Source organism: Lynx canadensis, chromosome F2 (genome assembly GCF_007474595.2).
Source record: "Lynx canadensis isolate LIC74 chromosome F2, mLynCan4.pri.v2, whole genome shotgun sequence".
In the NCBI taxonomy this organism is placed as follows: Eukaryota; Metazoa; Chordata; class Mammalia; order Carnivora; family Felidae; genus Lynx; species Lynx canadensis.
Genome location: NC_044320.2, coordinates 4949425 through 4969816, shown reverse-complemented (window position 1 = coordinate 4969816; position 20392 = coordinate 4949425). Strand labels below are relative to the sequence as shown.

The following is a 20392-nucleotide window of genomic DNA, read 5'->3' as shown; positions in this document are numbered from 1 at the left end:
AGAAAATCAAGGCCCATAAAGTGTAAGCAACTTGTCTAAAGTCTCACGGTTAGTAGGTGTGGAATTCAAAGCCAGGTCTCCCTGGCGTGGACAGGGCCACTTCTGCAGCGTGTCATGACTCCGGGTCACGACCACAGCCCCCCATCCACCCGGCACCTAGTGAGGTCACCCTGAGGAGAGGAGCATGGCAGGAAACTGAGGCAGAGGGCCGGGCGCTGCACAGCCCGGGAGCGGGCACCCCATCTCCCTCCACCACTTACTGGGTGCCCTGGCCGAGTGCTTCTATAAAGGCAAAGTCTCCGGGCGCCCGGGTGGCTCCGTCGGTTAAGCGTCTGACTCTTGATTTCAGCTCAGGTCACGATCTCACGGTTCGTGAGTTCCAGCCTCGTGTCGGGCTCTGTGCTGACAGTGCAGAGCCTGCTTGGGATTCTCTCTCTGCCCCTCCCCTTCTCCCCTCTCTCTGTCTCTCTCAGAATAAATAAATAAACCTTTTTTTAAAAAAAAAAAAGAAGGCAGAGTCCCAGCGGTTACAGGGGGAGCCTGCACACCACAAGCGCTTAACCTGCACCTGCCTCAGAGCGCACACTCGGGAAATGCTGGCTGTCTGGGAACCGGAGCGACACAGGCACGGCCACCAGCGGAGAACGCACGGAACACCCCAGCTCTGACCGCACACCGCGCTGGCAGCGGGAGGAGAGACGGTCGGCGGGGTGACGAACAGCCGTGCACGGCCGCGTTTTCTAAAACTAGAACTAAGAGTTCGGTAATTCGCAGATTGTGCCTCCTTGGGACGCCGCAAGGGGCGGAGCTGAGACCCCCAGTTTTCTCCGCTCGGCAGACCCCTGGGCCAGGCACTCGCAGGGTCCTCTCGTGAGCTCTCTCCTGGGCCCCTCAAAACAAGCACGACACACACACAGGAATCCGAGGCCCGTAGAGATCTTAAATCGCAGGTGCAGGATCACACAGCTGACGCGAGGAAGGGCTGGAGCCTGGACTTGGGCCTGGAAGCCTGCGGACCTTTCCAAGGTGCCGCCACCCTGGATTCACTCAGGGGAAGGGGAGAGCGGCGGCCCCTGCTGTCTTCCGCCCGGTGGACCGCTTTGCCGTCCCTCTGGTGCACCGCCTTCATCACCTCCACGTTTAGGGGGTGTATGCTCCTCGTGGTGGCATCCAGGTCCCTTGCCAGCCATATCTTTCCCTTCCACACTCTCTAAGCTGACTTCCTGTGTCCCTCACGTGTCCCCACCTGTATCAGGAGTAGCGCCTGCAATGTGACTCCTTGCTGACCGTGACACCTAAGCCCCACCTTTCCTCAGGGCTCCCAGCAGATGGCCCTTCCTTTCTAGACCCTTCCACACCCCAGCACGCAGCACGACCTCTGTGCTCTGCCTTACCACCGGGAGGAAGTGTTTTGCTGACTTTATGACACGCTTTAGACCAGGGGCTCTCAACCCTGGTGGCACAGGAGACTCATCTGGGGAGCTCTTCCTTTCGAATTTTTTTCTTCTAGTTTTACTGGGAAATAACTGACATAGAACATTGGGCATTCCAAGTGTACCGCATCACGATTCGATAAATGCATACACTGTGAAGTGATCACTGCAATCGGGTTAGTTAACACATCCGTCACTTGACCTGCTTACCACGCTTCCCCTCTTTGATGAGAGCACTTAAGATCTACCCTCGCAGTAACTTTCAAGCACACAGAACACTCCTGTCACCTTCAGTCTCCACACCGTGTATGACACTCCCAGAACCTACTCATCTTCTAACAGGAAGTCTGTACCTCTTGACCACCATCCGCTGTCTCCCCCTTCCTCTGGCAACCGCCGAGCTGTGCTCTGTTCCTAGGACTCGGGTTTTTGTTTTACGTTTCACAGGTAAGTGAGATCATACATGATCGGTCTTTCTCCGCCCGACTTACTGCACTTAGCATGGTGTCCTCGAGATCCATCCACGTTGTGGAGCACCTGAATTGCTCAGTCGGTCGGGCAGGGCTGACTCTTGGTTTCGGTTCAGATCACGATCTCACGGTTCATGAATTTGAGCCCCACATCGGGCTCCGTGCTGTCAGTGTGGAGACTGCTTGGGATTCTCTCTGTCTCTGTCTCTCTCTCTCTCCCCTCTCTGCGCTCTGTCTCTCTCCCCCTCTCTGTCCCACTCTCTCTCTCAAAATAAATAAATACACTTAAAAAAAGATTCATCCACATTGTCGCAAATGGCAGGATTTGCTTCTTATGGCTGAATAGTATTCCACTGCACAGATAGACCACGTTTTCTTTACCCATTCGTCCGCACATGAACACCCAGGTTGTTTCCAGGCCTTTGCTATCGTGAATAACGCTTCAGCGGATGCTGGCGTGCAGACGTCTCTTCGGGATGGTGATTACATCCTTGGATGTTTACTCGGTAGCGAAACTGTTGGATCCTATGACAGCTGCCGTCTTAAACGTCTGGAGAACCTCCACAGTGTTTTCCACGGTGACTGCTCCAGTTTTTATCCCCACCAACAGTGCACGAGGCTTCCCTTTCCTCCTCATCCTCGACAGCACTTGACAGCTCTTGTCTTTTGGGTAACAGCCACTCTAACAGGAGTGAGGTGATGTCTCATTGTGGTTTTGACTGCTCCGGGGAGCGTTTAATGAATACAAATACCTGAGATCCACTCCCTCATCCTCTGTCTCCACCGGTTCAGGCTGGACCCGGGCAAAGGCACATCCTTCAAGTTCCAAGTGTGGAACTGTGCGGCAAGGGTTGAAAACACTGGTCTACGAGACAGGGGCATCACTTTGCAATGAGATGGTCTTTTGAGCCCAGCTTCTAGCACTGACTAAAGTGTCACCAACCGCGAGCTGCCAGCCTTGGTTCCACCTTAATTTGCCTCTTGCTCTAGAAGGACAGTGTGCAGTATGCACCTAGGCCACCCAACGCAACGGGATGTGAAAGTATTCCAGGGATCGCAGGTAACAACAGCACCCATTAGCCAAGTGCCGATATTCAGCACATAGTCTCGATGCATGCTTGATGAACCCTTGGCAAATGCAATTGTTTCCATCGTCAGTATCATCGTGCTGCTAGCCCCCAGCCATGGCTGAGGCCATCTGGGCACAGGCGCAAAGTCTCCATCACCCTCCGGGAGAGGCACACAGTTGGTCGTTAATACGTTTCGTTAAATGGATGAGTAATCGACAAATAGATGTAGCGTCAGCTCCAGGGACAGAGACCTGTTAACTGGTTTCTTTTCTCCCAAAGCCTCTCGCAGAGAGCTAGAGGTCTAGTGACACTTAGAACAAAGGGTGAGGGGGTAGAGGAGGTGCAGGTCTAGAGGGAGCATACGTGCCCCGTGTTTTCATCTCTGACTTCTACATCAAGCCAGCACCCATGCTGGCCCTGTACCGCGACTGCCCTTTGGACCCACAGGACCAGTTTTCTAATTACCTGTAGCTCGGAGCACAACTGAGAAAGCGTTTCCTCAACAGCAAGGGACTCTAGGAAGAAAAAACAAAAAGATGCACAATAAAATGGACACACGCTGAAAAGTTGCAGTTGCTAACTACAATAAAGAAGCATACGTTCAGGTTGGCGTTTGAGTCCCAGAAAGAAACACACGGCCTGAGGGCTCTCCCTCTTTCTCTTCTAATTGCCTAACGGGGTCATACTTATAAAAAGGAGAAACCTGATTTGGAGCCCGGTGACCTCATACTAGATAAAGGTCAACAGCATCTCAGGGATGCCTTTCTGCGGAATAGAAGGCCCCCACATTCACACAGCACTTTGTGGGGTTCAGAGCGATCCCACATTCTTCTGGACTTCTGCAGGTATGTGCCTACAGGTGTGGATGTACATGCATCCGTGTGTGTGACGCATGTGGGGCCTGGGTTTGGATCTCCATCAGCCAGGTGAATGCTGGGAAGCACAGAGAAGTGGAGCATTAGAGCTGAACCCAGACCACTGACTCTGACACTGAGGGTCATCATGACCTTCCCTGCCACCCACAGAGGAGCTGGCGATCTCACCTCTGATCAGCAGGAACCTCTGGCCTCCGGCCAGTGGTGATTTAATGCTTGCATCTGCCTGTATTAGGACTCTCCCCTAGTTCTATGACACGTGGTCGGGGGTTTGCACTTGGGCACGGCATCAGGTCCCTTGAAAGCCTTGCTGCCCAGATGAGTGGGACCAATCCATCAACACCTCCGGATCCTCACTGATGTCCTGATAAGCACATGCCTTACCCCCCTGCCCCCATCCAGCACCTTCCTCAGGTCTGTGAGTCCCACCAGGCACAGCGGACTTGTGTCATATTGAACATGACTGTGTCCGGGGCATCTGGCACATAGTAGAGGCTTGATAAAAACATGATGGTGAATGAGTGAGCAAATAAACCCAGTTCCTCTGGGCAAAAAGTTAAAACAACAAGTCAACTGTCCGTGTACAATCTCCATTTTCCCTTTGGGTTACGTAAGCTGTCTCTGATTCTGTGCATGCTTTTATGGTGTGTATAACATCTGAACCGGAAAAAATTCGACGTTGCTACTGCATGATTCAGAGTAGTGCCTGACTTGTCTAGGGGGTCAGAGCTGGTAAGCCCGGATGGGAACATGGCACCACCATTCATCAACCGCCCTGTACCGACTCCTTCACCCTGCAGGCCAGGCACTGTGTACGAGGGATCTGTGCCTGGGGGGGCACAGAGGGGGCATCTGAGGGGGCCTCTGCTCTCCAAGACCCCACATCTGGTGGGGATGAGAAACGTGCAAATAGGCTATCACTCTCGTGTGGTGTGTGCAGTGCGGTAATGGACAACGTATGAGGCCATAAATACCTCCAAAGCCAAGACCGGCTCAGTAGGTCTAGGGGTGTAAGTGGGGAAACTGAGGTATCCCAGCAGGACTGTTCTTAACCCTGAACCAGGCTAAAGACCTGGCCTCTGTTCTGGAAGCAAAGGGTCCTCAGCAGAGGACTGACAGCAGAATCACACTGTGTCACCTGCTGTCAATGAGAGGGATGATAGAAGGGACCCTGCCCCAGGAGCCACTGCAGGAGCTCTTGTCTTAGTCCTGCCGTGCACTGCTGTGTGTGACCCTGAGCAGTCACTGCACCTCTCTGATCTCAGTTCCACCATCTGGCAACAAAGAGGGATTCAGGCCCAGTGATGTCCATGATGTCTGATGAAGTGCACGGAGCAATCCATCCCCAGAAAACCAAAGATGATGGCTACTGAGACGTTTCCATAATCATCCAGATTAAAAACATATATAACATATATTTATATACAAATATGCAAATATTTAGATATCTATATTATAAAGTATACATAAATATATTGTTATACATCAAAATATAGAAAATATATTATATATAAAATATGTTATATATTTTATATATGATTATAAAAACATACTAAAATTATTAAAATAGAAAATATGAAACAGGTATTACATTTTATGTAATATATGTAAAACATTAAAATTATTATTAAAATTATGTTATATATAAAATATGTTTATGTACATAATATATGTATATAAATATATGTATATAATAATATAATATATATTAAAATTATATGTTATATAAAAATATATTTATATATGTATATAATATAATAGGTACATTATATATATGTATATATTTATATATGTATATAATATATAACAATACATGTATTATTTGGGGGGTTGTTTTCCCCTCTTGTAAGTTGCAATCCTGTAACTGCAGCCTCATTAAAAAAGAAAGGCTATAAACTGGCATTTTCCCTTAGGAAGCGAGTCAACATGGTGTCAGCGGTGCCCGGTGGACGTAGCAGGTGTTCAGTAAGTGCCCTGTGGGTGAACCGAGGGGGGCTCCTGCCTCGACTTCCTGCAGGTGCATGTCCCAGACTCCCTCCTCCCAGAACAAGGTAACATACACGACACATACCTGGAGCATATCTGCCACCGTGACACTCACAAAACATGCCGCTCTCTCAAGCCCGGCCCAAGAGGGGCAGGTCGGCCGCGGCTTGCGGTGCCCCGCGCCCGGCCCCTTACCCAGCTCCGTGTGCGGCAGCTCGGGGACGTCCCTCATGATGACCAGGAAGTAGGCGCGGAGCCCCCGGTAGGCGTGCAGGAGCAGGAAGCACAGCTCTCGGTGCCACTTGTGTGCGTGCTGCATGCAGTTCTCCGAGGGCACATAGAAACTCCCCTGCGGGCGGGACAGACACAGAAGCTGGGGGCCACCACGCGGCTGGCTCGGAGAACGACCGAGGAGGGGCTCACGGTTCCAGGGAAAGGAGAGTTTGAGTCCCTGCCTCTCTGTGCAGGAAAGACACGGAGAGCTGCCGAGCCTCTGTCTTGTGCATTCATATTAAAACAACAACGATAATAATAATAATGGCAATAATAATAGTAATAGTAACAACGAATGAGGAGGAGGAGGAGGGCCCTGACCTGCAAGGTTTGGGATAACCTAATGGGACCCACTCACAAGTTCCTGTGTTCCTCGGCCACTGCACAGCACTTCATAGCAGACGGGGACAGACAGAAGGGTCTCCTCTCGCAGGGAGATGAGGAATTTGTAGAGACCCTCCTGGTGGATGGGAGAGTGGTCCAAGAGAGAGAAAAATGCACTGCTGTGAGATGGGGTGTAGTTGTGGGTTTAGATACACAACATGGCAGGTGCGTTTGGTGAGAGACTGAACCTAAGTCGGCCTCAGAGGCTCCGTACGTTGCCATCTGCTCACAGACGTAGGGAGCCTTAAACGGGTATAATGACCCAACTATGGTTTGTGCGATGAGGACAAGGTGGCCAAGTCACGATGTACCTGGAGACCCAGACACGACAGAAGAGAGGACACAGGCCAGTTCTGACTTGGGCACAAACTCAAGAGAGAAGGGTGTCTTGGGGCGAATTTCAGAAGGGATTTGCTTTGGACACAGAGAAAGGAAGCCCCAGGGAGGACCTTGGTCCACAGAGGAGGAAGGCGCTGAGTACTGGGCTGGAGAGTTCCATGGATGTGGGACCTTCCTGTCCATCTACTGCTCAAGGGGCCACGAAAGGACACAAATGGCTCTGTATGATCCCCTGCCGCCTGTCCGTCCTGCTGCAAGAAACTCCAGACGGCGAGTTGGTAGAATCCCACCCTTCAGGCTCTTGTGAGCGGGTGATGTGGCAGCCTCCTGCCTCGTTTGGTCTCCTTCCTTGCTGCCATCGGGGAGGACTGAGTTGGTCCATGGGGACGGGACAGGTGTGATAGGGGTCCGTGGCCATCGGCACTCATCTGCACTCTCAATGGTGCCACGAAGGCAGGCGATCACAGGTGTATTGTACTGGGTCTAATCACAGCATCACGATGAGTGAGTCACACAAGGTGCTACAAATCAGGAAACCGGGATGGAGGCGTCCGGTCAGCTTCTGTCACTTGGCTCTGAGATGGCTGCAAGTCAGGTCCCTAGCAAAAAGACTGAGACAGAGTGGTGCCTGCAGGAGGTGCTGGGTGTGCTGTCGGGGGGCAACGCTGCGGGAGAGTAGGATTGGGCAGAGAGAGTCGTGCAGGACAACGGAGACCTCAGTCCATCCCACGGGGGGCTCTGGAGCTGCAGGGCCGTCGGCCTCAGAGTAGGGGCCGTGCATTGCACGACTGCACCCATGCACTGACCATTATCGAGTGTGGGTGACCCTGCGGAGGAGGTGGGGCCTGGGTCAGCAGCTCTCTCAGACACAGCGGTCTCCAGAGAGGGGCTTGGCCAACTGGCCCCTCCAGAGAGGGGCTTGGTTGAGGCTCCCGACATCCCTGGCAGTGTGAAGAAGCAGTGACTCAGGCCCGAGGAGGGATGTGGGCAGCGTGCCACAGGACCCGCTGGAGAGGCCTTCCGTGAACCCTCCCCAGGGCCTCGACTGAAACCTGGCTTTGCATTACGAGGCCGCCAGGTCCCTTTGGATTTGAACTTACGAGACACATTCAGTGAGGTTTGGAACCAAAAGACTCTTCCATTTCATAAGCAGAGAATTCAGTCAGCTAGGCCCTCAGGTAATCCACATTATCCCCATTTCTCATCCTTATTCGGTAAGGCTCAGAAGTCGGGGCAGTTATAGAAAGACAAGCAGAGCCTGTGGGTAGCAGAGTGCACGTGTCGGACCCCCAGACCCAAGGAGCAAGAAGGAATCCGCCGTTCGCAAGGCATCTAGGTATTCCCCTGATCTTGACCTCATTTGGTCTTTGGCAAACACCATACAAAGCAGATGCTCTAATTCTGATTTTCAAAATTAGAATATACATATGGTAAAAAATCTCAGTGTTTCCAGAAACAGTCTAAAGTGCCTCATTCCCCAGAGTCCAGTAATTTCTTGTGGGTCTTCCTAGAAGACTTCCGTACATACATGTGCACATGTGTGTTATGTATGCACGTCCTGGAAGCACACGCAGACACACTCACACGTGGGAAAAGGCTCTGGGCGGTTCTCTATTCCTTGCTTTTATCACTTACCGTGCCTCAAAGCTCTTTCTGATTAGATCAAATAATAAGTGGTAGGAACTTCAATTTCTGTTTCATAGATAAAAGATTGTGGGTCAAAGAATCAAATGATTTGTTCAAGGTCACCCCACTCTTCCCGCAGAAGAAATGATTCTCAAGGCCAGGTGCTAAGTGGGGGGAGTCCTTTCTCAGTGTGCCACATGCGTCCTGGAGACCGTGCCTCGCAGAGGACAGATGTTCCATCAGGCCTGCTTGCTTTGACTGAGGCATTAATTTAAGTCCTGCCTGCAGTGGCTGTGACTAAGCAGAAATGAAAGCGGACAGGGGATTAACAAAGGCATCAGATCCAGGAAGCTATGAGCCCCCAGTCTGCTTGCTTCCAGCAGCCCCGAGCATCCCGTTTTCTGGTCCTGACACCTGTTTGCCAACGAATTTCCTTATCACCGATGCCTCCTTTTGAAAATGCTTCAGGACCTACTGAAGGCAAGGGATCTTCGAAGTCCGATATTGACTTTGACTTTTAAAACTACGTACCAATCTCATGAGGATTTTTCAAAAGACACATTGGGTAATCTTTGGGGAATCTTCAGAAGGCTGATTCAATATGATGACAGATAATATAAAGTCAAAATGGTAATCCAAAGAGAAATAAAATACACGGCCTGAGACGATTATGAACAAAACAAATCTTGTCCCCTGTAAAACAGCCAACGGCACAAGGCTCAGAAAGTGAGTGGGCTGACGCAGAAGGCCCCACTAGCCGCCCCCCCGGGCCTGCAGAGCCGGCGCGGGAGAGCCTGTGCACCTCCACTGACGGTGCACGGAGCGCGGCTGAACGGCACAGTGTCCCCACACGAAGAAAGGACACTCGAGCACCGTCCTCTCCAACAGTCTGGAAAGACACACAGGCCTCACGCAGGGCCAGCCGAACATCAGGCTGCATGTGAACTCACGATGGAGAGCTCCGGGCCAGGGTCCACCCCACCACAGGCACAAAGCAGGTGAAGAGCGGACGGTCATGACGCGGCCTCTCCGAGCGGCTGTTAAGGATCAAACAAGACTATCGCGGTAGAATCCGGACGCGAGCCACGTCCCAGGGTAAGGTCAGCGGGCGTGAAAAGGACCTTCGGCTCCCTCAGGATGCACCGGTGGTCCCCAGGGATACGCCTACGGATTATGCAGCTTAGACATCAACAGTGATCCTCTCAGAAACCTAAAAATGGATTTTTTAGTGTTTATTTATTTTTAGGAGAGAGAGAAAGACAGAATGCAAGTGGGGGAGGGGCAGAGAGAGAGAGAGGGAGACACAGAATCCGAAGCAGGATCCAGGCTCCGAGCTGTCAGCACTGAGCCCGACGCGGGGCTCGAACCCACAAACCGCAAGATCATGACCTGAGCTGAAGTCAGAAGCTAACTGACTGAGCCACACAGGTGCCCCCCTAAAAATGGATTTTAACTCAACTGGAGTCCCTGCTGAACCATGGTTTGATGAGAACACAGAATCTGGAGTCCAACGGGCCTGTGCCTTGCTCGTCGGTCAGCCACTCGCTAATGGCGTGACGGGCTAGCCCCCTCCCTTCTGAAGCAATCGTTTCAGATGAGAGGTGGGGATAGTAAGAAAGCCTCGGCGCTCACCTGAGAGCCTGATTTACAGTCAGCACTTAAGAGGTGTTCGTCAGGAAGTTTTTTTGCTTTGTACTTCCTTCATTCCCCAACAGAGAGCCAAGCTTGCCATCACCTCTGACCTTCCTATTAACGCCTCTCCCGTTTACGTGACCAGGTCTAATCCTGCCCTGGGCTCTAGATCGCCATTCCAGGCTTCGGTTGGATAGGCGGCCTGTTGTCAAAGAGGCAGCTTAAAAGGAGCAACCTGCTGTCCCCCCTCAATCCTTCTCTTCCCTTTGGGCATCTTTAGTGGACCCATTTGGCCCAACATTCACAAAAGCCTTGCATTCGCCCAGACTCCAGATCTCTTTCTCACCTTAGAACCTGTAAGAAAGTCTCGAAGGTTCTGTCTCTACCACGCTCTCACATCAGCCCTGGTTTGAGTCTATGCTGCTTGCTTTAATTATTAAACCACCCTCCTCATGGGCCTCACCCCTCTGGTCTTACCTTCCTCCTGTGGCACTGGTGTGTGCGAGTTCGTTCACAGCTTTACCCACTGTCTACAAGATCAAGTTCAAATTCCTGACTACGGCACTCACAGCCTTCAAGCCCCGACCACATTTCCAGCTCATCTGCTGCCTCTTGTTGCACAACACAGCTCTCTTTGCTTTTCTCCTTTTAAGGGCCTGTCCTCTGGCTGCCTGAAACTCACCACCAAGACTTGGGTCAAATGTCCTCTCTCTGTGAAGCTTCTCCGGGCTCCTCCTCTGCCAGGGTCCTGCACACACCTCCTTAGACCACAATGATCCCCCCCACCACCCTACCTGAATCCCCTGAGGGTACAAGCGGTTTGTCATTTGTCTTTGAACCTGAAACAGCAGAGAGAAATTCAATGACGAAAGAGAGAGAGAGAGAGAGAGAGAGAAAGAGACAGGGAAAGAGACAGGGAGGGAGGAGGGCAGAGGAAGAGGGGGGAGGGAGGGATGAAGGAAGGAAGGAAGGAAGGAAGGAAGGAAGGAAGGAAGGAAGGAAGGAAGAGGGGGCAAAGAAAAAAGAGAAAAGGAAAAGAAAAAAGAAAAGCAACAAGAAAAGAAAACGAAAAGGAAAAGAAAAAAAAGAAAAAAGAAAAGAAAAAAGAAAAGAAAGAAAACAAAAGAAAAAAGAAAACAAAAAGGAAAAGAAAAGAAAAAGAGAAAAGGGCTGTTGCATCTGCTGGGGGTCTTGACAAGGCAACACGGCCCTGGATTGAAGGTGCAAATCACCCTCACCTCCCCCTTCCTTACAACCGTAGGTTTTGGGGCACCTGGGTGGTTCAGCTGGTTAAGCGCCCGATGCTTCATTTCGGCTCAGGTCATGATCTTATCGTTTCTGAGTTCGACCCCCACATCGGGCTCTGCACTGAAGGTACAGAGCCTGCCCGGGATTCTCTCTCTCTACGTCTCTCTCTGCCCCTCCCGTGCTCACTTTCTCTCTCTCTCTCTGTCTCTCTCTCAAAATAAATAAACATACCACATCTTCTTTAAAAGTAAATAGAACCATAGGTTTTCACACAATTCTGGAATTGATACTGGAATTTGGGTTTGCTACCCTACCGCAAAAATCATGCTCTAGATCTCTATGTCCTATAGAAACACACTCAACTTACACTTTACGTGAGATGCACACACAATCTGATATTCTTTCGGCACGGGGTAAACACGGATAACTTTTCATTTAATTCAAACACGCCCATGAAAGTGAGGCACGTTTTTGTACAGAAATATCAGTACATCTTCTGTGTTGCAGTTGCGGGAGAAGGCATAAACGGAATGGGGTTTTAATATTCTGGATGCTTATTTGAAACAGGAACGCAAAAGCTCCATCAGACCTCACAATCTAGAATTCTATTAATAGTAGCTACTGTTCATCAGATGCCTGCTGTGTGCCTCATACCAGTTTTCGGTCCCTGGATTCCTCTTCTTGGTAATTCAGGGGATTTTTCATTATTATCTTATTTTTAACCAAGGAGCAAACTACGATAGCATTAGTGCACTAACGTTTATTATTTGGCCCTAGTACGCGTCACGCATTATGTGTTCTATGTGTGTTAGTCATTCCATTCTTGTGCCAAGCCTGCAAAATTAGTGCAATTATTGGCCCCCATCTTGTAGACTGGGAAACCGAACCCCAGTGTGGAAACAGCCTGTCTACAAGCCTCACGGCAAGGAAGTGGCGGATTAGCAGTTCAGACACGGGCCGGCGCCGAAAGCCTCGCGATGCTGACCTTACTCTTGGAACTGAGATGCGGGAGGTTTATAGAGTCAGCCTGTGTCCCCACCTTCGGGATGCAGGAGAGTCAAACCTCTTCCTTTTTTTTTTTTTTTTAAATACAGTAGGGATTTTAGTTAATAATGTACCAGTATTTGCTTTTTAAGTTTATTTATTTTGAGAGAGAGAGAGCAATCGGGTGCTGGGGAGGGGCAGAGAGAGGTAGAGAGGGATAAGCCCAAGCAGGCTCTGCCAGCGTGGAGCCTGATGTGGGGCTCGAACTCACGGACCACGAGATCACGACCTGAGATAGAATCTAGAGTTGGACGCTTAACGGACGGAGCCACCCTGGTGCTCTGAAGAGTGGAGCCTCTAATTCCCGTTAGAGCCCGGGTTTAAAAAGGTACCCAGCTCTGTAAATTCCGAAGAGAATCAAAACCCCTTGGGGCTAGTCTTTGCTTTGCAACCAACTATCCAGAATCCCGGAAAACACCTTTGTCTATCTGTTCTTTCATCTGGTCAGCAACAGACGGCCGCTATCTGGGTGAGCAGTCCCCAATTTTGTGCCCCAACACACAAGACTGCAGGAACCAGCTGTGGGCTGGACTATAAGAACCTCTTACTACAAGTGGCTGAAATCTAGAAATCACAGATGACTTCGCATCAGCACGACTTGATCTACGTTGCCCCTAGTGTCCTCTTACTGACATCCCACACGGCTCCTTGAGCAGGAGAGAGGAAAGCAGGTCAGGCACGGGGGTCAGCGAGGCACCTGACAGTCCCCAGTCTAGGTTACATTCCCGCCTAGGCGTCTCTCCATTCTACACGTATATGCTCGCTGCCCTCCACCCGCACATCGCTCCAGCGCCAAAGGATCCCCCACGCGACCGCTGAGTGACCACAGAGAGATCTGTGTGGCTCCGGCCATAAAAGAAGTAAACTTCGCTTGGTGTTTCTCTCCCTCTGTTGTACACACGCCTGCTCTTGGAATCAGGGACGGGATAGTGTGCGTTGACTCCCAGCTACTGCCGCCCTGTGGGCAATCCAGCCACCTGGCTGACCGAAGCGAGAGCTGGAAAAGAGGGGGGGCCGCGGTGAAGCAGAAGAGCTGCCTTGAGCTCTCTGAAGGGTCATCGTGGGGGGCGTCGCGCACAAGGTCCCACGGAGTGGATCTAGAGGCACACGTTGTGGGCGAGAACATGGCTTCTCCGCTCTCGATGCGTCTTGTATGTGGAGGGACACCCCTTTGCGTGACACCCCCAGATCCTCTCTGCCCATTTATTGGGCAAATGGTGAGTTTGGGACAAGAAACTGGGAGCTTCCTGGTCTTTTTTCTTGGGAGCAAGTCCTCCCTTGGAGGCGCTTATCTCCATCCCCCTCGGTCCCGGGGAAGGCCTGGCAGAGGATGTGCTCAGCGGGGGGCCTGCATCCGTCCAGCACTGCTACACCTGAGCAGGGAAGCAGTTCACTCTAGAGTTCAATATCCGGGAGTCCCCTCGGTCAATGATGGAAGCCAAATGATCTCCTAGTTTAGTTTACTTTGGTTTAGTTTATTTATTCTGAGACACAGAAAGTTTGAGCAGGGGAGGAGCAGAAAGAGACAGAAGGAGAGAAAGAATCCCAAGCAGGCTCCATGCTGCCAGTTCAGAGCCCGATGTGGGGCTCAAATTCATGAAACTCATGCCCTGAGCCGACATCCACAGTCAAAGGTTCAACCGACAGAACCACCCAAGTGGCCCTATGATCTCCTACTTCAGTTTCATCTCCAACGTGTCTTATTACTTTGTCTTTCTGACTGGCTCAGCACTCAGTTGGAGAGAAGAAGGTATTACGTCCCAGTCGCCCTCACACCCGACAGCGGATCTGATCTCCTCTGGTGACAGTCACTGCGTTAATGCTGCCTCGCTGTGGCAGCCTCAATCGCCTGGGTGCTCAGGGCCACAGGAAGCAAGTGGGACAGTTGGTCAGTGTTGGGTAGAGGGCCAGAGGAGACCAGTGGTCATCGTTTTCATTCCTGATTCCTAAATATTGCTTTCTCTCCTGTTTATAAGCCTGTTTTAAACAGCACTTTTTGAAAGGCACGGTTTTGATTCAGCTTGCCCCCAAATCACTGTGACATGCATTTTCTTTTACTTGTATCTTGTGGGGCAAAGCCACAGACCCATAAACATTCAGTGGGCTTAGCATTACAGGATGACCTGGGGTCAAGGGGTCAAGTCTGACCCTTGTTACTCTCCAGCTCTAACACCTCAGACAGGGACTAAGCTGCCCTCATGGGTCAAGACTAGGGGTAAAAGGGAAAGTTCCTTACCTTCCACAGAGCACAACACACACACAATGTTAGTCTAATGATTTTACAGGTAAGAATTCCATACAAATCCTTCCCACTAATGTACTTAGTGGCATTTTCTTTAGTAAACTGGTCAATTACTGTTTGACCAAAAGATTTTTTTCTTTTTTTTTAATATATGAAATTTATTGTCAAATTGGTTTCCGTACAACACCCAGTGCTCATCCCAAAAGATGCCCTCTTCAATACCCATCACCCACCTTCTCCTCCCTCCCACCCCCATCAACCCTCAGTTTGTTCTCAGTTTTTAAGAGTCTCTTATGCTTTTGACCAAGAGATTGTTGACATGTTTAGAACTTCAAAAGGCAATAATTCGTTAGCAATGAAATAACTTGATATACTGACCCTGAATAATCCATCACCATCTTACAAGTTACCTTAATGGCTGTGATGCATTTTGGGTGAATGCCTATATACTGTTGATCTATTTGACTAGAAGGATACTTACACATGGCAAGCATTATGATAGAGAGTCCCATTGGGTTTCTCTTTTTCTTCACCAAGTCAATGGGGTCAGTGCATCATCATGACCCCAGTTATTCTCTATTTGGTGCCTCTGGGGTGCCCACCGCCATGCTATAAACACTTAAGCTCCAGAGATGAGAATACACCGGAGGCCCACCTGGAGGAAAATACCCTCTGGCTGGAGGAACCAGGGGCACAGACCCCTAACTGCAGGAAGGTCTCACACCAGGAGAAACTGTACGATGCTGAGTGTGCGGAAGGATGCGAGCAGGGGAGGCGCCCTAGAAAAAGGTGATGCTGCAGCCGAATCTCGAATGGTTAGGCAGAAAAGGGATGAGAGCAAGCACAGAAACCGCCATAAGCAAAGACGCGGGTGAGCAAATGAATAAAATGCAGGGAACTACAACCCCTGCCACCCTACTGAGGCGCACGAGTCCAGGACGCAGGTGGGACGTGGTCGTGGAGGGTCAGGCACATCGTGTTCATCAGAACTCAGTTCCCAGGAACCCAGAGACACGTACGACAGGTACAAAATGTGTGCCAGTGAACCGGGCAAGGGGAGATGGGTAGGCACGTGCTGAGGCTCTGTTCTCCGACTCTGCCTTCTCACTAGTTGCTGCATTCGGTCCTCCAAACCTTCCGGGAAAGTTGAAATCATAATGTAAACTTACAAAAGTGGAACGGGCCCAGAGAGATTAAGTAAATGGCCCTGGGTCCCATTAAAAACAAATGGCCCTGGGTTCCAGAACTACTAAGGGATAAATCCAGGGTTCCAAAACTGCATAGCCACACTGTTTCATCCCACAGGGCACTATTCCGAATTCACCAGAATCAAAGTCTTCCCAAACAAGGGCAAGGCAGTGAGGACAGGGATAATGGCCACCCAGAAGTGCTGGATTAATCACGCAGCACGTGAAGTGTGGAGTAATTATTACTGCCATCCCCAAGAGTCTGGTTCCAAGACCACAAACTCTGATGTACCTGACCATCTCCAAGAGGCTGGTTCCAAGACCACAAACTCTGATGTACCTGACCATCTCCAAGAGGCTGGTTCCAAGACCACAAACTCTGACGTACCTGCAGAATGAGGTATCCCCAGTCTCAGGGGGATACTGTGACTGTTGAAACTGTTTCTGTTTTGGAAACTCGAGATGTGCACTATGGTCTCTTAAAGGTGTAAAATTCTATGCTTTTGTGATTTTAATTATGAAAGGTATTAAATTCCTTCAGCCGACACTGGGGCAGATATCGACCCAGCAACCGTAATCACTCTCCTACTGCGAGCTATGAAGTCTGTCATGCAGATTCGGTCCTTGTCTCTCCTCCTGGTACCTCTGGTGCGTTCTTTCTACATGGCTCATTCTGTAGGGAACCTGGGAACTAGACCAGAGCAGATCAGCACTGAACATGGATTCTACATTCTGATAGCAAACTTCCAAACAGCCATGTGTCTCCTCATAAGCCTCCTTACCTGAGATGCATGGGGTACCCAGACTCATGTCTGAGAGCAAGGTGGCCAGAGCCACGGTAACGGCCCGTCCCAAAGGTAGATGATCAGAACAGGGTATGGCTGTCGCTTGAATGAGGTGAGCCTGATCCCAGAGCCCACACACCTGACGACTGCCAATTCCCGACTCCTCGGAGACGATGCTCAGTGAATGTGAGCCCTTTCTCGGCCCCCGTTGAAAACAGATCGGGCTGCTCTGAGAGGCCATCGAGACAAATGGGAGGCTACCGCATGGATGCTATCATATGAGGATGTTTACTTTTATAGGAAATCAGCTCAAAGCTTGTATGGCTTTCATCGGAACGATCATGGCAATCGTAGAAACCAAAACAAGAGTATCTGCATAATAGATCGTAGTGTATCCAGGGCTTTTAAATCAACCTTGTAAGGTACCGGTCAACATCAGCCTCATCTATGGATGAGGAAGCAGAGTGACGGATCTGTCAGACAGTGTCAGGAATTGAGAGTTTCTTATGAAAAAAAAATTGTCAAAATTAACAGACCAAAAATAACCTGAGCACATTTTAAGTAAAATTCTGATCACATCTAGGGCCACGTTGCAATCAAATATTGCTGTGCGGTGTTATTACTTGCACTTGCTTCAGGTCCAACACGAAGCTACTAGACGTATGGGCACCAAAGTGATAGGGCTGGCCCTGCACTACGACCCTTCTTTTTTTTTTTTTTTTTTTTAAATTTTTTTTTTCAACGTTTATTTATTTTTGGGACAGAGAGAGAGCATGAACGGGGGAGGGGCAGAGAGAGGGAGACACAGAATCGGAAACAGGCTCCAGGCTCTGAGCCATCAGCCCAGAGCCTGACGCGGGGCTCGAACTCACGGACCGCGAGATGGTGACCTGGCTGAAGTCGGACGCTTAACCGACTGCGCCACCCAGGCGCCCCCACCGCGACCCTTCTTAATTGAGGCCACGGCATTTGACCTGTTTCCCGTGCTGGTCTACATCTAGTGACTGCTTGTCACATGGTGGTGCTCTGCTGAATATCGTGTGTACCTTCTATGTGGTCTTGAGCCCACCATGCGTTTTTAAAACACTTTTTAAGCTTATTTATTTATTTTGAGAGACAGACAGACAGAGCGAGCGGAGGAGGGGCAGAGGGAGGGAGAGAGAGAATCCCAAGCAGGTTCCGCACTGTCAGTGCAGAGCCTGACGCGGAGCTCGAACCCACGAACCGTGCGATGGTGACCTGAACCAACGTCAGATGCTCAACAGACCAAGCCCCCGCCCCCAAGGCGCCCCGAGCCTGTTGTGTATTTGTGATCATTCACTGCCTCTCCCATAACAAAGGTAATTATTTCCAAGCACTGTGGTGATGAGCGACTAAGACAGGTAGTGGAAGGAGGTACTTAGAAGCGTATCTGGCAAAGAATGAGCACCTGACAAAGAACAGATCATTGCATTCTGGGAACACAAGAGAGGCGCATGCGAGCCAGTCTGCAGGGTTGGGAGGAGATGTGACAGAGTCCCCAAGAGCAGACAGGACAAGCCAGAGGCCCGCAGGCAGTGAGGACGCCGGCCATGATTCCAGCATCCGCACTGTGCAAACACTGCCTCCCTTTCTGCGGAGCTGAGGAGATGGAAGCATAGAAAGGGGACGAAAGAGGGGACCGGAGCCTGCTTCCCTGCGGCCTCCCAAACACTGGGGACCTTCTGGCCCTTCGCTTTTTAGTATTGTGCACAGAGCCTCCGAACGGCGTGAACAGGCCACTTCACCACTGTGTTTACTAACAAGGGCTCCGCAGACAGTAAATTCTTTAACTAAGGTGACCGCGGTCAAAACAGCACTCCGGTGTCGAAAACACCTAATGCCACACGTCTAAAAGTACCGCCTCTATCTGTCGAAACCCGGATGGCTTTGGCACTTTGATTCACTGGTGCTTTATCTCCAGTTTTTCTTCTCTGCAAGCAATTCCCCAAACCGTGTGCGACGTTCAACAGTTTTTGTTAGCAGTTGGCAAATGGGATTCTTAACATTTAATCTAATTGAGAACAACATCGCACAACTCACACCGAATGAGCAGTTCAGCTGTCAGCCCATCGTAAAACCCCAAACACCTTTCTGCTGAATGTATTTTTACAGTCTAGCTGGAGGAGGGCTCTGACTTAAAGAAGAAAAATACCATTCTCCAACTCTATTAGATGTATCAGTGTCTCTTAAAAATCACCAGTCACGGGGCACCTGAGTGCTCAGTCAGTTGAGCATCTGACTTTGACTCAGGTCATGATCTCAAGGTTTGCGACTTTGAGCCCTACGTCAGGCTCTGTGCTGACACCTCGGAGCCTGGAGCCTGGAGCCTGCTTTGGAGTCTGTGTCTCCCTCTCTCTCTGCCCCTCCCCGTCTCATGCTCTGTCTCTCTCTCCTTCAAAAATAAACATTAAAAAAAAATTTTAAAAGAAATCACCAGTCATGAAAGATGGTGTGTTTTGCGAAATGAGTGTGCACTCCATCATCAGAGTCGATCTGAACCCAAACACTGGCTTTGCAACCTGTAACCTCCTCCAGGCTCCACATGTGCACATGCTCAGTCTGTCTATTAAAAACAATTTTGGGGGGCGCCTGGGTGGCTCAGTCGGTTAAGCGTCCGACTTCAGCTCAGGTCACGACCTCGCGGTCCGTGAGTTCGAGCCCCACGTCGGGCTCTGGGCTGACGGCTCAGAGCCTGGAGCCTGCTTCCGATTCTGTGTCTCTCTCTCTCTCTGCCCCTCCCCCGTTCATGCTCTGTCTCTCTCTGTCTCAAAAATAAATAAATGTTAAAAAAATTAAAAAAATAAAAATAAAAAATAAAAACAATTTTGGGATGAGATGCCATCTATAAGATTGTTGACAGGACTAGCTATAGAGCAAACCAAATGCCTGGTGGATATTAAGTGCATTATTTGGTTATTCCACAAAGAGTAGACCTAATGAACAAAATGATAATCCTTGTTATTAGCATTATAGTTAATTCTCTTATTCTTATTAATACCATTATGGTGTAATAGAGTGGCATTTCGTGTTTCCTCATCAGACCAGGCTCACGAGTTACAGGAGGTGGGCAGAGGGTGGTTACATTCCATGCATTGTTTTCAACATCGCGTGATTCCCTTTTATGTTACGTGAGGTCTTCAAATCTTTACCACTTGGCTCTCTGATCCGGCAGAAACGTCCTTTGGGGAGAGGATTTTAGCTTGTCGAGGATCTGATACTGAGGATGCTTATCTCCCTGGCAAGTTGCTTCTGGTGGATTTAAGCAAGAGAAGGGCAGGTTCGAGGCGTGAAAGAAACAGCAGAGGAGTGGCAGGCCACGTAAGACCGCGGGGCCGTGGATTTGCCGAGGAGGAGAGAGAAGGCAGGGGCTAGTGGACGTGAGCACCCCATCCACCCTGGGGACTGCGGCCGCCCGTCTGGCCTCAGCCCCACGCGGTGACTCCACTGGTGGCCCTGCTCCCTTACAGAGGCCCTGCTCCAGAGACCAAAGCCGGCCCCTATGCCTGTGGCTTCTCCTTGCCCGGCTTTAACTGCCCAACACCAGCCTGCTCTGACCCTGCCACTGGTCTCCCGCCCCAGGCTGCCTGCCTCCGGGTTCGGTGCCCTCACCTCACCAAACCCGTGTCTCAGACGGCCAGGCAGGGCCCCACACCGTTTCTCCTTGTAAAGGAGACTGTTGCGCGTTAGCTACCTTGTCCTTTCCGCTACTCAAATGTTACTGCTAGTATGACTTCCACACCGAAGCAGAGAAATCTCTTTTGAAAAGAGTTTTGGATG

At 50.4% G+C, this 20392-nt stretch overlaps 1 protein-coding gene across 1 annotated transcript in view; it reads right to left on the bottom strand.

The window, feature by feature from the left end:
- Positions 1-20392, bottom strand: part of FAM135B (family with sequence similarity 135 member B) — a 282653-nt gene that overhangs the window by 36922 nt on the left and 225339 nt on the right. The window contains 2 exon segments of the mRNA XM_030304415.1: positions 3439-3488; positions 6030-6183. Of these exon segments, the coding sequence (XP_030160275.1) occupies positions 3439-3488; positions 6030-6183 (204 nt within the window).